This window comes from Aspergillus piperis, assembly GCF_003184755.1.
Source record: "Aspergillus piperis CBS 112811 unplaced genomic scaffold BO85scaffold_35, whole genome shotgun sequence".
NCBI classification, from domain to species: domain Eukaryota; kingdom Fungi; phylum Ascomycota; class Eurotiomycetes; order Eurotiales; family Aspergillaceae; genus Aspergillus; species Aspergillus piperis.
Window position 1 is genome coordinate 46669 of NW_020291625.1, and position 12237 is coordinate 58905.

At 51.2% G+C, this 12237-nt stretch overlaps 4 protein-coding genes across 4 annotated transcripts; 3 read left to right on the forward strand and 1 right to left on the reverse strand.

The window, feature by feature from the left end:
- Positions 1-695: 695 nt before the first annotated feature.
- On the forward strand, positions 696-3327 carry BO85DRAFT_454287 (putative ABC transporter). The gene has a single exon (XM_025661249.1). It carries the CDS (start codon positions 728-730, stop codon positions 2918-2920), a length of 2193 nt encoding a protein of 730 aa, XP_025509992.1. The 5' UTR covers positions 696-727; the 3' UTR covers positions 2921-3327.
- On the forward strand, positions 3319-5711 carry BO85DRAFT_209892 (D-arabinono-1,4-lactone oxidase). Its single transcript, XM_025654609.1, has one exon. It carries the CDS (start codon positions 3718-3720, stop codon positions 5455-5457), a length of 1740 nt encoding a protein of 579 aa, XP_025509993.1. The 5' UTR covers positions 3319-3717; the 3' UTR covers positions 5458-5711.
- A 53-nt stretch (positions 5712-5764) lies between these two features.
- On the reverse strand, positions 5765-7443 carry BO85DRAFT_454289 (carnitine:acyl carnitine antiporter). Its single transcript, XM_025661250.1, has 5 exons — positions 6918-7443; positions 6815-6863; positions 6734-6750; positions 6055-6668; positions 5765-5998 (listed from the first exon to the last, which is right to left on the reverse strand). The coding sequence occupies exons 1-5, from the start codon at positions 7164-7166 to the stop codon at positions 5950-5952; spliced, it is 978 nt and encodes a 325-aa protein (XP_025509994.1). The 5' UTR covers positions 7167-7443; the 3' UTR covers positions 5765-5949.
- A 1212-nt stretch (positions 7444-8655) lies between these two features.
- On the forward strand, positions 8656-11421 carry BO85DRAFT_454291 (putative C6 finger domain protein). The gene is made up of 7 exons (XM_025661251.1): positions 8656-9000; positions 9061-9173; positions 9232-10092; positions 10142-10228; positions 10287-10582; positions 10642-11077; positions 11157-11421. The coding sequence occupies exons 1-7, from the start codon at positions 8842-8844 to the stop codon at positions 11332-11334; spliced, it is 2130 nt and encodes a 709-aa protein (XP_025509995.1). The 5' UTR covers positions 8656-8841; the 3' UTR covers positions 11335-11421.
- Positions 11422-12237: the final 816 nt, after the last annotated feature.

The window sequence follows — 12237 nt, forward strand, 5'->3', positions numbered from 1 at the left end:
CGACATACGTCACCAAATTATGGAAATGATGTGGTTCTCACCATGAGGCTATGAGGGTGAACGAGGGACAACATGTAGTGATTGGGATTAAGATGCAGATGTGCTGTGTCCCAAGTAAGACATGCACCAGTTAGTTAGGTCGAATGGCGGAAGCAAGAATGGCTGCTATACAGCTACAGTATCTCCCTACCCGTGACTTTACTGTGTTTTAGGGCTCCATTAGATGTCAGTATGGAACATGACTGATGAAACAAGACCGTGAGAATAGTAGTAGTATTTTTGCCCGGAAACTCTGCGGAAGCCAAAAAATATTCAGTTACTTTATACAATCACAGCACCCCCACAACAGGTGCGGGTAATCTTATCCAGCCTTATCCAGACGACCAGATTTGACACGCGCATATTCTTCGGTTGGCTTATCTTTGGTCTGATGGATATATGCAGCTAGAAATTCACTCAATACAACGGCTGAACTAGTGATATCTCCGGCTAGCTCCTGGGAGCCACCTAAAAGACCATAATGTATATGTATATACCTGATTAGCTCGAGCGAATATCATTATATCATCTCTCTTATCTTTGGATTATCAACAATGCCAAGACTCAATCGGATCCGGACTAACACTGATCCGGTGAGTAACCAATCGAACTACTCTCTCCTTTCCTTGGATGTACAAATACGATATAAAGATATACTCAATACCTACAGACTCTCCCCGGCAGTGCCATGTTCCGGCTAGCTTGCAGGACGAGGCCACTGCGGTCTTCGAACCTCCTTCGCGCCACGCGCTCCGTCTCATCCGTTGCGCCGCCGTTAATTCGGATCCAGAATGCCACATTCTACGAGAACTATCCTACTCCCGAAGATGCCGCCAAAGGCCGCAATCCTCCCCTCTTTCCCGACTTCAACTTCGTTTTACCCGCCAAATCCACCCTCGCCGACAACGGTGGCGAGGTTCCTCAGACTTGGGCGGTGATCGGCTCGGGGGGAAGAACACAGATGCTCGATGTCCTTCGTGGTCAATACATCTGCACACCGCCCACGGCGCGCAGTTATCCGTACCTCCTCAGCGACGAGATCGCCCACAAAGATCACCGCCTACGGTTTGCGGGGAACGCAATACAATACATTGGATTCAGTGGGGAAGGTTCCGGCGCCATTGGAGGCACTCGCGGCGCCTATCTGAGTGCTCGATACGAGAGTCTTCGCGAGGAAACCGACTGGTCAGTCCGCCAATATCTCAAAGGCCAGACTTCCCTGAACCCGTTGGAATCCGAGCAGGATGGAAAGATACATGATGAGCAGCTCTTGGCACAGATCGTTTCCGAGCTCCGGCTGGAGGAATTACTCGATATGCCGGTTGCCAACTTGAGCAATGGTCAGACTAGACGGACTCGGATTGCGAAGGCCCTCCTCAGCAAGCCGGAATTGCTCCTCCTTGATGATCCGTTCATGGGCCTTGATCCCGCTACTGTCAGAAGCATCTCAAGCCTCCTCCAGCGCCTGGCGGCCAAATCGGATCCCCGATTGGTTCTCGCGCTCCGGCCTCAAGACCCCCTGCCCGACTGGATCACGCATATCATGGTGCTAGGGAACTCCCACCGGGTTCTGCTCCAAGCTCCCCGCGCGGAGGCGGAGAAGGTGTTCAACGTATGGAAGAAACTAGGCAGTTATGAGAAGCCTACCGCCAAGGAGAACCAGTGGGTCCACCAGACGTACGAACAGGCCAAGGAATCCATTGATGCAGGCTATCTTGATCGCCAGTTGATATGGGACATGCGGCTAGCGCCCCCACAAGGAAAGGGTCGCGCTACCCCATCCTTCCCTATCAAGGGCGGGGAACCACTGATCGAAATGGACGGCGTCCGTGTACAATACGGTGACAAGTGCGTCCTGGGCGACTGGACCCAGCAGGTGCACAACAAACCACAATCTGGCCTGCACTGGACAGTCCGGCGCGGCCAGCGCTGGGCTGTGCTAGGTGCCAACGGCTCCGGCAAAACCACTCTTCTCTCTCTCATCACCTCGGACCATCCCCAAACCTACGCTCTTCCTATCCGCCTCTTCGGCCGCACCCGACTTCCCGAAGCCGGGAAACCAGGCCTCTCGATCTTCGAGCTCCAATCCCGTCTCGGCCACTCGTCGCCTGAAATCCACGCCTTCTTCCCCCGTCAATTGACCATCCGCCAAGCCATTGAATCCGCTTTCGCGGAAACCTTCCTCGCCAAACCCACCCTTAACCATGACCGTGACCTAGACGTCAGCGCCATCCTCCGCTTCTTCCGCGCCGAACTCGACCCCGATGTCTCCAGCATCTCCCAAAAGCCCACCAAAGTCACCACTCCCCGCGATCTCTTCCCCACCCTCGTCAAATCCGACACCGACTTCTACAACCCCGACCATGGCGTCGAGTACGCCGACACCGTTCGCTTCGCCGACCTGAGCACTGCTCAACAGCGCCTCGTCCTCTTCCTCCGCGCTCTCGTTCACCGACCCGATATCGTCATCCTAGACGAAGCCTTCTCCGGCATGCCTGCCTCCATCCGGGACAAGTGCCTCAACTTCATCGACCACGGCGAGTTCGTCACTAAGCGGGTGACCAAAGTCCACCCGGCCCCCGAAGATGCTCGCTTCCGTGGCCTCACGGACGACCAAGCCCTGGTCATGATTTCCCATGTGAAGGAGGAGATTCCTTCCAGTGTGCGCTATTTCATGCGCCTGCCTTCCGATGCCGGGGAACACTTGGATTTCAAATGCGGCACCCTAAAGCCGGCGAGTACTCTGAGTGAGCCTGCAGTGTGGGATAAGGCTTGGGCAGCGGATTTCCAGGAAGGTGCGGTACGTGCTGGGGTTGAGAATGTGTCGGAAGGGGAGACTGTACGGGAGGATTTTGAGAAATTCGAGTGGTATTCTATATGATCGGTGGTGGGAGAGTAGAAGTAGTAGTATATGTATATATTTACTTGTTTCATGTACAACACATAGATTTGATACAAGAGGAGCAGCCTCTCTGGATCTCGAGTTGGTATACCTCTTCCAGCGAGAGGGGGGAATTTTTGGAAGAGGGAACTCGCAGCGATTGGTCCGAGCGAGCTGAGGTGGCCTACTTACTACTGCTTACGACTGGTGATTAGGGAAAGCCTATACTACTACCACTAGCGCAGCATGTTTCTCGTTTGGCTGCTGCTTGAAGAAGGAAAGTCAGAAAGAAAGGGTAAGCCTCAGAGCTCATACGTAGGCAAGTGAGTAAGATTAGTATGTCTTGGCCATGGCCATATAGTTCTGCCGGGTGGCAGCGATACTAGATAGGATATGCAGTCCCGCCGGATAATCCGCCGTCCCGACCCGGTCCCGCATTCTGCTGCCTTATGATCGCCTCAGGCAGAAGTTGCCGTTTTGTTCCGGTTCACGCCAAACTTCGCCGCCTCTGCTGGAAGGTTGATTGCGAATAATCTACTTAACCTACTACTACTCACTAACTGTTGCTACTGACGATTCCCCTACTGGCATCTCGTGCATCTCCCCTTTCCTTCATCATGCCGTGATTGATCGTATGCCCGATCGTCCTCTTCCCCTTTTTGTTTTTGAAAAGTAAAATTCCAACCATACGGAGAATTCTGCCCCTCTAACCGCTGATCCGACCTGTCATATCCGCATATCGTGCAGATAATCAATCGTGCAGCGACGGGATCCTCCCTCCCCCTCCCCCCTCCATCATGGACCCCGCCATCCTGCGTGAGGTCTCCCGTGTCGACCCTGCGGTTCCTTTTCGCGCAACCACCCATCATCTCCATCATACTTGGGCGCAGACCTTCTACTCGCGTCCCGAACTTTACGTACGCCCGCAATCTATCGAGGAAATTCGGAAGCTCGTCAACCTCGCTCGCCACTGTCGCCGTCGTCTAGTCACCGTGGGGAGTGGCCACTCCCCCTCCGATTTGACCTGCACCTCCGCCTGGCTGATAAACTTGGATGATTTCAATCGCGTGTTGGAGGTTTCGCCGGAGACCGGGGTGGTGACGGTCCAGGCGGGGATTCGGTTGAGAGACTTGGGCACACAGCTGGAGCAACATGGTTTGATGTTGTCTAACTTGGGTAGTATTGATGAACAGTCGGTCGCCGGCGTGATCTCCACGGGTACCCATGGAAGTTCTCTCCAGCATGGCTTGATCTCCGAGTGTATCCTATCACTGACTCTCATGCTGGCTAATGGGCAGCTGGTGCGGTGTAGCGCGACCAGTAACCCGTCGCTCTTCCGGGCTGCGCTCATCTCTCTGGGTGCACTTGGTATCATTGTCGAGGTCACGCTGCAGGCGGAGCCCGCGTTCAAGGTGGCCTGGCGACAGACGCGGCGTAAACTGTCGAGTGTGTTGGCCCAATGGTCATCCGGACTGTGGACTTCGCATGAATTTGTCCGAGTATGGTGGATGCCCTATGAGAAGAGTGCCGTTGTCTGGCACGCCGATAAAACCGACCTCCCGCTGCGGGAACCGCCCAAGTCCTTTTATGGAGAGACACTCGGTTACCATATCTATCATAATCTGCTGGCCCTGGCCAACTATTTCCCTCGTATTCTCCCGTGGGTGGAATGGCTGGTCTTTGGTTTGCAGTATGGTTTCAAACCGGAAGCCGTCGTGACAGAGGCGGTAGAACCAGCCCGCTCAGGTCTCCTCATGAACTGTCTGTACTCGCAGTTTGTCAATGAATGGGCACTCCCGCTCGAGAAGGGCCCCGAAGCTATCACTCGTCTCTCCGCCTGGTTGAATGGCGATCACGAAACAGCGCGTATCCCTTTTTCCGTCGACGGTCTGTGGGTGCATTGCCCCATTGAAGTCAGAGTCGCGGACTCTACCTACAACAAGACAACCCGTCCGTTCCTCGATCCTACCTCTTCCAGCGGCCCGACCTTGTATCTCAATGCGACGCTCTATCGCCCGTACCATCGGGATCCCCCTTGCACGGAACGGTATTACGAGGCATTTGAGTGGCTTATGCGCGAAATGGGTGCAAAACCGCATTGGGCTAAGAATTTCCGGACGACGAGGGAGGAGCTGAAATGTCTCTATGGAGATGACATGACGGAATGGTTAAAGGTCCGCCAGGATGTGGACCCCGACGGCATGTTCCTTGGTGAATGGCATTACCGAACCCTCCCCTTGCCAGGGAGTGGGGACGAGTTGAATGCATCAGGGCCGGCCGACCTTCCGCTCCTCGAACGCGAAAAGACTCGTCGGAAGGCAAACATCCAGGGATCCGGTGACGGCGTCGAGTGGATTGGACACAAACAATGGCAAGGGAACCAGGGCCGTCAAACTGCGATGTTCGTGTCCACGCTAGACAACGAAAAGATTCATGTTTCGTCTGAGGGCACTAGTCTCAGTCCTCCCACCACAGCAACCAGCGAAGAGAGCTTCGATTTTCTGGCGGCGGGTGAGGCCAGTGTTGTCCTTCCCTGAATCTGGTGGGTGTTGGAATGATGAAATCGTGACAAGGAGGTTTGGCAAGTAGCAACAAAGTAACCGGTCGCGCCCCTTCCGCTTTTGTGGATTGTGGGTTGGAATTGCCGACTCGGTGATTTTTCGAGAGACCCTGTACTTTATTGCCTCACTATTCCGTTATCTTGCTCTTTCTTTAGAACCACTTTTCATCCCTACATAATATCTCCGTCAATACTCTATCATACAAGTCATTTAGCAACAGCACTGACCCTGGTTCTGGACAGGCAATAGCCTACTATCAGTCTACCAAGGGAAAATCCGCGACTGATTCTCTACTGATATAATATGGGTTCCTAGCGCTACAGACAGCCAGAAACCGTCTAGTCTAAATGAAAAACAGAATATCCAGGCTTGCAAAATGCTTCCACAGAAAGACGAAATAACGAACGCCACAATATCAAATAACCGATAGACTTACACCACCGTACCTGCAGCGCGCAAGGCATACATCTAGTCGAAAAGCTTTGTCATGAACTGATGAGCCAGCTCAACACCCGCACTGTTCGGCATATTAGCAACGACAGCCCAGAACATGTCAGGGTTAGAATAACATACAAAGTAGCAGCATTGGCAGGAACGGCTCTTGCCAAAGCAGGTCCAAATCCAGGGAAGAAAGCCTTGAAGCCACCGTTGGCATAGACGGTGCGAATCGTACCGCCGATTGTGGGACGACCAGGCGCGCTCTGCAGACGAGACTTGATGGTATCGACAGGGAAGACAGGGATCCACATGGCAATACCAGCAGCACCACCAGCAGCCAGGACGGCTGGCATGGATAACTGGCCAGTGACATTTCCTTCCGCATCCTTGGGAGTCAAAGTGCGCTTGATGTACTCGTAGGCGGCGAAGTACGCAGCAGAACCAGGGCCGTCACGAGCGAGGGTCATTGCACTACCACGGAACACACTGCGAATACCACCCTCCTGGTATAGCTGCCGGACCACATCCAGACCGCCAGAGTACTTGGGCTTCTGACCGGGAGGCGGGGGGTTCTGACCCTGGATCTGAAGGAGCACCTTGACGCGCTCGAAGGGTGCCGTGATCAAGGTCATGGGAATGGCAGAGAAGAAGCCCGCAGCGGAAATTTGGCCAATGGTGTATTGAGGGGTGTTGTTCTCTACACGAACTTCGGACATTTTGCCGACGAGCGTTTTACCCACATCATAACCCTATCAGCTGTCAGCCGTCTGCGCCAAAGGGGGATTGATCACATTCTGTGAACTCGTAGACATACCCAGAAACTGACAGCGACTGCAATACGTGTGAGTTGTTAGCAGTTGCGATGGGGAAAAGGACAAAGAGGAGAAAAGCTTACACATTGGCGTGACTCCCACCAGGGGAGCAGAGACACCTGCATAAAGTCCCTATTCCGACGATCAGCAACAGCGCTCGACGCCACCTAAAAAAAGATAACTTACACGAGCGAGACCCTCCCGGGCCACAGTCCTCTTCACGACATCGATAGCACCAGAGTAAACGCCTTTCTCTGCCGTCTGAAGGCGCACCTTCACCAGATCGAAAGGATGTCCAACGACAACGGCGCACACACCACCGGCAGCACCAGCAGCAAGCGAGCGGATCTGAGCAATGGTCTGATTAACGGGCTTGGGCTCCGGAACTCTGACTTCCTCTGGAATTGATTCAGCGGCGGACGGAGAAGCGGTCATGGTGGTGGCTGGCGCGGATGAGCGGGGAGAACAAGAAGTGGGGAGAAGGGAGCGGGGAGGAGGCTGGAGTCGTGTCTTCTTGGGCGCTGTAGCAGGAAAGCAAGAAGCAAGAAGCGGCTGCTTTGAGTGAGAAGTGTAGTTATAGATAGGATAGTTTACAAAGAAGTTGCGTACACGGATTAAAAGCAGAAGGGGAATTAGGGAAAAAAAAAAAAGAAGAAAGGAAGCTCGCGACTGATTGATTGCGACGGTCACGCTCTCCATCCGGCCGACCAGCATGGCAATCCATACCCCGGACCTCGGCTCGGTACGGATCAAATATTTATCCGAGACAGGCACTTCCCCCGGGGTTGGGGGATACGACGTAGAGATGGCTACGAAATACTTAGTCTGGTACGTACCTTAAGTAGGTTGGTCGGGCGCCCGGAGCTTAATGCGACGGTTTGCGGTTGACTGGAGATGGAGAATGGTTGGATAGAATCAGGTTGAGCTCGTGCACGTGATAATCTTGCAGCTGATACTGAATAATGAGCTCAAACATGTGACTACTTCACTATCTCTGATAGGAAATTATATCTACACGTGATACATGATACAATTACCGCCAAAAAGTAAATAGATAGATAATAAAATGAAGAGTTCACTTAAAAACACATTATACTTATACTTTGAGTACTTGCCCTCAGAATCGGATTATCATCATGACCAGCACTATCAAGAAGGAACAAGTAGCGAAGTACGCAACCCGGAAAGAATGATAGTTCGTTCTGAAGCAACTTAATATACAGTTAACTAGGCGCATACGGACATTGGAAACAGGGAAAAAAAATTAATATCAAAATGAAGAAGCATGCAAGGAGCAAGATGTACTACTGGTCAGCCAATTAGTTGTGGCATTTGTATGATCATGATGAAGCAACTACATAGCTAACATCTTACAGTATAGCGGGCTCGATCAGGCATAATAAGAATAAGCAGTTAATGGAATGGCTTCTCTACACCAGATTGAGTGATGAAAATATAAACTTCATTTAGAAACACTATGTCTTATCAATACAAAGACGAGATAGACCAGCATGTGCTGGTTTCGATCGAAGGGTACTACAAAGAGTATGCATATAATAGAAGGAGATCATTCCTGATTGGCCAAGTTTCACAGTGCAGGACAAAGTACTATGACGTAAATTTCACAGAAAGCTTGTACATTCATTTTTTGAAAAAAAAGAAAATAAACCTAAGTCCAGAAAACTGGCAAAGTAAAGAAATCATCTACAGTGAGAAACCAGCCATTCTATACACCAAGTAGGTATTCTTCTCGTCTTTCTTATTTCTTGGACTGGATTGAGTCACGTGAGTATAGTAATGAGGCATCCGAGGCTTAAGAAGAAGAGAGCGGGCTCAGTCAGGTGACTCCGGAAAAGGGCACCTTCTCCGGGCATCATTTTGAGTCACCGGGACTATCTGATAACTAATCGGAGATAATAAATGAGTCTAGCCAGTCTTTTGCTGAAGAAATTCTACGAGAGTCCGGATCTAACAATTAATCTAACGGCCGATTGGGACTGTCGAAGCCCTTCCCAGCACGAACAGGAAGCAGAGCTAGTCGGGATCACAATGTGCGATTCCCACCACTAATTGTAGGGAGCCCAGGGCGTTATCGCGTACAATCTCAACCATGAGCAAGCGTCCTCATCAAGGGTCCCCACCACGCCCTGCCTCCCAGTCCCCCGATCTGGTGGATCACACACCCCAGGGTCTCTCGCCGGGGGATTCAGAGCAGCAGCATCATGCATCCGGGCCTAGCAAAAAGCCCCGAAACTTTATAGCCACAGTGGTTGGTGCTTCCCCGTTGCCCAATAATGTGCGCGATAGTAGTAGTAACCACTTCTCTTAGGCATGTGAGAATTGCAGGCTTAAGAAGACGCGATGTGATGAATCGCGACCGAAGTGCGGCTTGTGTAAGTCGCTGAACCTCGAGTGTGTCTACAATGAGCGCAAGACCTCCAAGTAAGGCCGAGCCATTTTCACCAGTCCCTTTCTTCACGGTTGCTAATGCTTAGAGTAGACGAGATCATTCTCTCAGCTTGATAATGAGCACGTTGCATCGACTGGAAACCAAGTTGGAGAATGTTCCCACGACCATTTCTAAGGAAATCCAATCCCTTCGGGGTCAGATGCCCCGTAGTTTGGATGGCACGGAGACGATAGGCTCGCTCGCGCATCATTCTCGCAGCACGAGCAGCTTGGGTAGGTTGGAACGCTTGACCTCTCAGGCTCTCACGCCAGAGGCAATGAGACTGAACGAAGTTGAGCATGACGACCAACACCTGCATCCCAATCCGACGGAGGCAAACGGATTAGTCTCGATTTCATTCAGCCAGCATGGAGTGATCTCCTGGGCAGGTGCTCAGGAGATTCTTCCACAACGGTTACTTGAAGCACACGAGAAACTGGGCAAAAACTATGTGATTGACATTGAAATGAAGCGCCCTCAATTGCCCATGTACATCTGCCCTTTCCCAGCGCAGGCCGGGGACAACTGGCTGAACGCACTTCCGTTGGCCATGGTCAAAGGCCTTTCGGACGCATACTTCACCACTTTTAACCTGTTCACCCCTATAATCGACAAGAACTATTATTATGCTTTCACCCTGGGCGCGGCTATTGAGAGCAACTTTGGCTACAACATCGAGAGTTGTGTGGTTCTCAATATCATGGCGCTAGGCTGCATCGCTGTCCACGCCTATCAGGAAGGGGATTTCCCATTACTAGGGACACGCAGTGGTCGTTTCGAGCCTCCCGACTGGATGGGGGTGGTCTACGAGAATCCCCCGGGATTGCGCTTCTTCAACACTGCTCGCCAGCGCATTGGATTTTTGATGTGTGACAACAATCTCCAAAGCTGCCAATTCTACCTCTTGTCATTGTAAGGCTTTCCGCTCGAATATCTTTGATGGAATGCTAACTTTGTAAAGCATCTACTACAGTCAAATCCTTCGCCCCATGGACTCGTGGGCTATGATACATCGAGCGGCCACTTGCTGTCTGTCCATGCTCACCAAGTAAGTCATCCATGGCTATTATCGCATAACTGGTCCTCGCAAAACTGACACTAGACAGTCATGATGTACACTTCGATGAATGGGAAGGCGATATGAAATCTCGAGTATATTGGAACTGCCTAATGAACGAAACCATTCTCGTCCAAGAATTACACGTCCCGCCCAGCGGTCTCTCCCGACTCGAAGAATACGTCCCAATTCCCAAGTTCATCACATTCGAAAGCGTGGGCTTTCCAGCTTCTCGTTCACTCTCATTAGAAGAGATAGACGATTCGTTTTTCCAATACCATTTCCTCGCGCAGGTCGCCCACCGAATCATCCTAACCCGCATCCGACACTCGCTCTATTTCCATTGTGAGTTACCCTACCCTCATCCAGCTATCTTCATCCAACTAACACTCCGTTCCTACCAGCCGACTCCGGCACATTCCCCCACCCAGCAGTCAACGCCGAACTCCGTCACCAACTAGAACAATGGCGTATCAACCTCCCCGCTGCCCTCCAGTTTCCCGACCACACCACCTCTGCCCTGACCACGAATCCAAGCACCCCGATCCCACCATCTCCAGCCTCCCAGCAACACCTTCCCTTCACCCCGTCCCACCGCCACGCCCTATCCCCCGCGATCGCCGTCTCCGAAGCCATGCTTCGTGGCCGGTATATGATCGCCAACTTCCACATCGGCCGTCCATACCTCTACAAGGCGCTCCACACGCCCGGCTCCCTAACCGACAAAGATCTCGAGCAGATTCACAGTGGTTTGCTCAATGCAATGAATTGGCCTGTCGTGGGCGGCATCTTCCAGCGCATGAAGAGTTGTATCCCGATTAAATTCGCATTTTGTTCTCAGTAAGTCAACAACCAACCCCCACCTCCAATTTTCCCTCCCGTATGATAATGTTGTCACGTGCTTACCTGGTTCATGTAGATTCTTCGGTCAAATCCTGCTCTTCTACTGTATATCTCACTCCTCGGACAGGCGGTTACAGGAGACTTTGCCGGCGGGGTGGGAGCAATGGAATCAGGAGATGATGCAGTTTTTGGAGGATTGTGCGCAGGCCAGTCCAGCCGTGGCGAAGGATTTGGAGTTGTTGCGGTTACTGTAATTGTAATCACTATGTGTATGTATGGTGTTGATGTATGTATGTATGTCTGTATGTGTCTATGAATGAATCCAACAATCAACATTCGAGGTCAACATATCTTGGTGTAGCTCGAAGATTACAAGCATAGCTGCCCGACTTACTGTACTGGGAATAAGCTAACCTTCTGGATGGGATCATGGGACGGGCTGCTGTACAATCATAAAGTCATTAAGTACTGACAGTAGTAGTAGTAGTAGTAAGAAATAGACTGATATCCCAGATGAACTGCAACTTGCACATATACTACTATATACATATATATAATCGCGGTCCTTAATGAAGGTGAAAAAATCGCCATTACAAAGTAGAGAATAGTATCTCCAGCAAACCAAACATATCTACCCGCTCTTTGCAGTGGAATAAATTCTCAATTAGATGTGCCTTCAGTCATGATCTCTTCCTTCCCCAGACTTTCCTATAGACTACACTAAGTGAGCGCCACGTGACTATCAAGCAAAACAGATCAAACAAAGCACGTGATCTCAAGAGCCACTCGCCATCACGGAATAGTAATAATGACGATGTGACGCAAATTGCCTCTTTAAATGTCATGTCTTATTCATCTGAACTCCACGAGCCTTCATTGGGTGCTAGGGAACAGGGTAATATGCGTCGACTGGCAGGTATAAATTTATGCCACTAATTCATTTAGCCACTTTAACCTGACATGGAAATTATGGTATAACTAGTTGACTAGGAGTAGAGTGCTTTGTTAGTAAGTCCACTCGAGTTACCATAAGCGTAATTCCAATTGCTAATCGGCATCATACAGCCGAGTCAGTGACTTGTTACCTCAAGTGTAGAAGTGTCGAAAATACCATGAAAATGGCCGGCAAACCCGGGATCGGAAGATTGACCGGGAGA

What these genes read in the sequence shown, in the direction of transcription:
- BO85DRAFT_454287 (XM_025661249.1), top strand. Translation starts at nt 728, where the DNA reads ATGTTCCGGCTAGCTTGCAGGACGAGGCCACTGCGGTCTTCGAACCTC.
- BO85DRAFT_209892 (XM_025654609.1), top strand. Translation starts at nt 3,718, where the DNA reads ATGGACCCCGCCATCCTGCGTGAGGTCTCCCGTGTCGACCCTGCGGTT.
- BO85DRAFT_454289 (XM_025661250.1), bottom strand. Translation starts at nt 7,166, where the DNA reads ATGACCGCTTCTCCGTCCGCCGCTGAATCAATTCCAGAGGAAGTCAGA. An exon ending in CCCGGGAGGGTCTCGCTCGT is followed by an intron (nt 6,864 to 6,917) that starts GTAAGTTATCTT and finishes TCGTCGGAATAG; the next exon opens with GGACTTTATGCAGGTGTCTC. An exon ending in CCTGCCAATGCTGCTACTTT is followed by an intron (nt 5,999 to 6,054) that starts GTATGTTATTCT and finishes TATGCCGAACAG; the next exon opens with TGCGGGTGTTGAGCTGGCTC.
- BO85DRAFT_454291 (XM_025661251.1), top strand. Translation starts at nt 8,842, where the DNA reads ATGAGCAAGCGTCCTCATCAAGGGTCCCCACCACGCCCTGCCTCCCAG. An exon ending in TGTCTGTCCATGCTCACCAA is followed by an intron (nt 10,229 to 10,286) that starts GTAAGTCATCCA and finishes GACACTAGACAG; the next exon opens with TCATGATGTACACTTCGATG. An exon ending in AAATTCGCATTTTGTTCTCA is followed by an intron (nt 11,078 to 11,156) that starts GTAAGTCAACAA and finishes TGGTTCATGTAG; the next exon opens with ATTCTTCGGTCAAATCCTGC.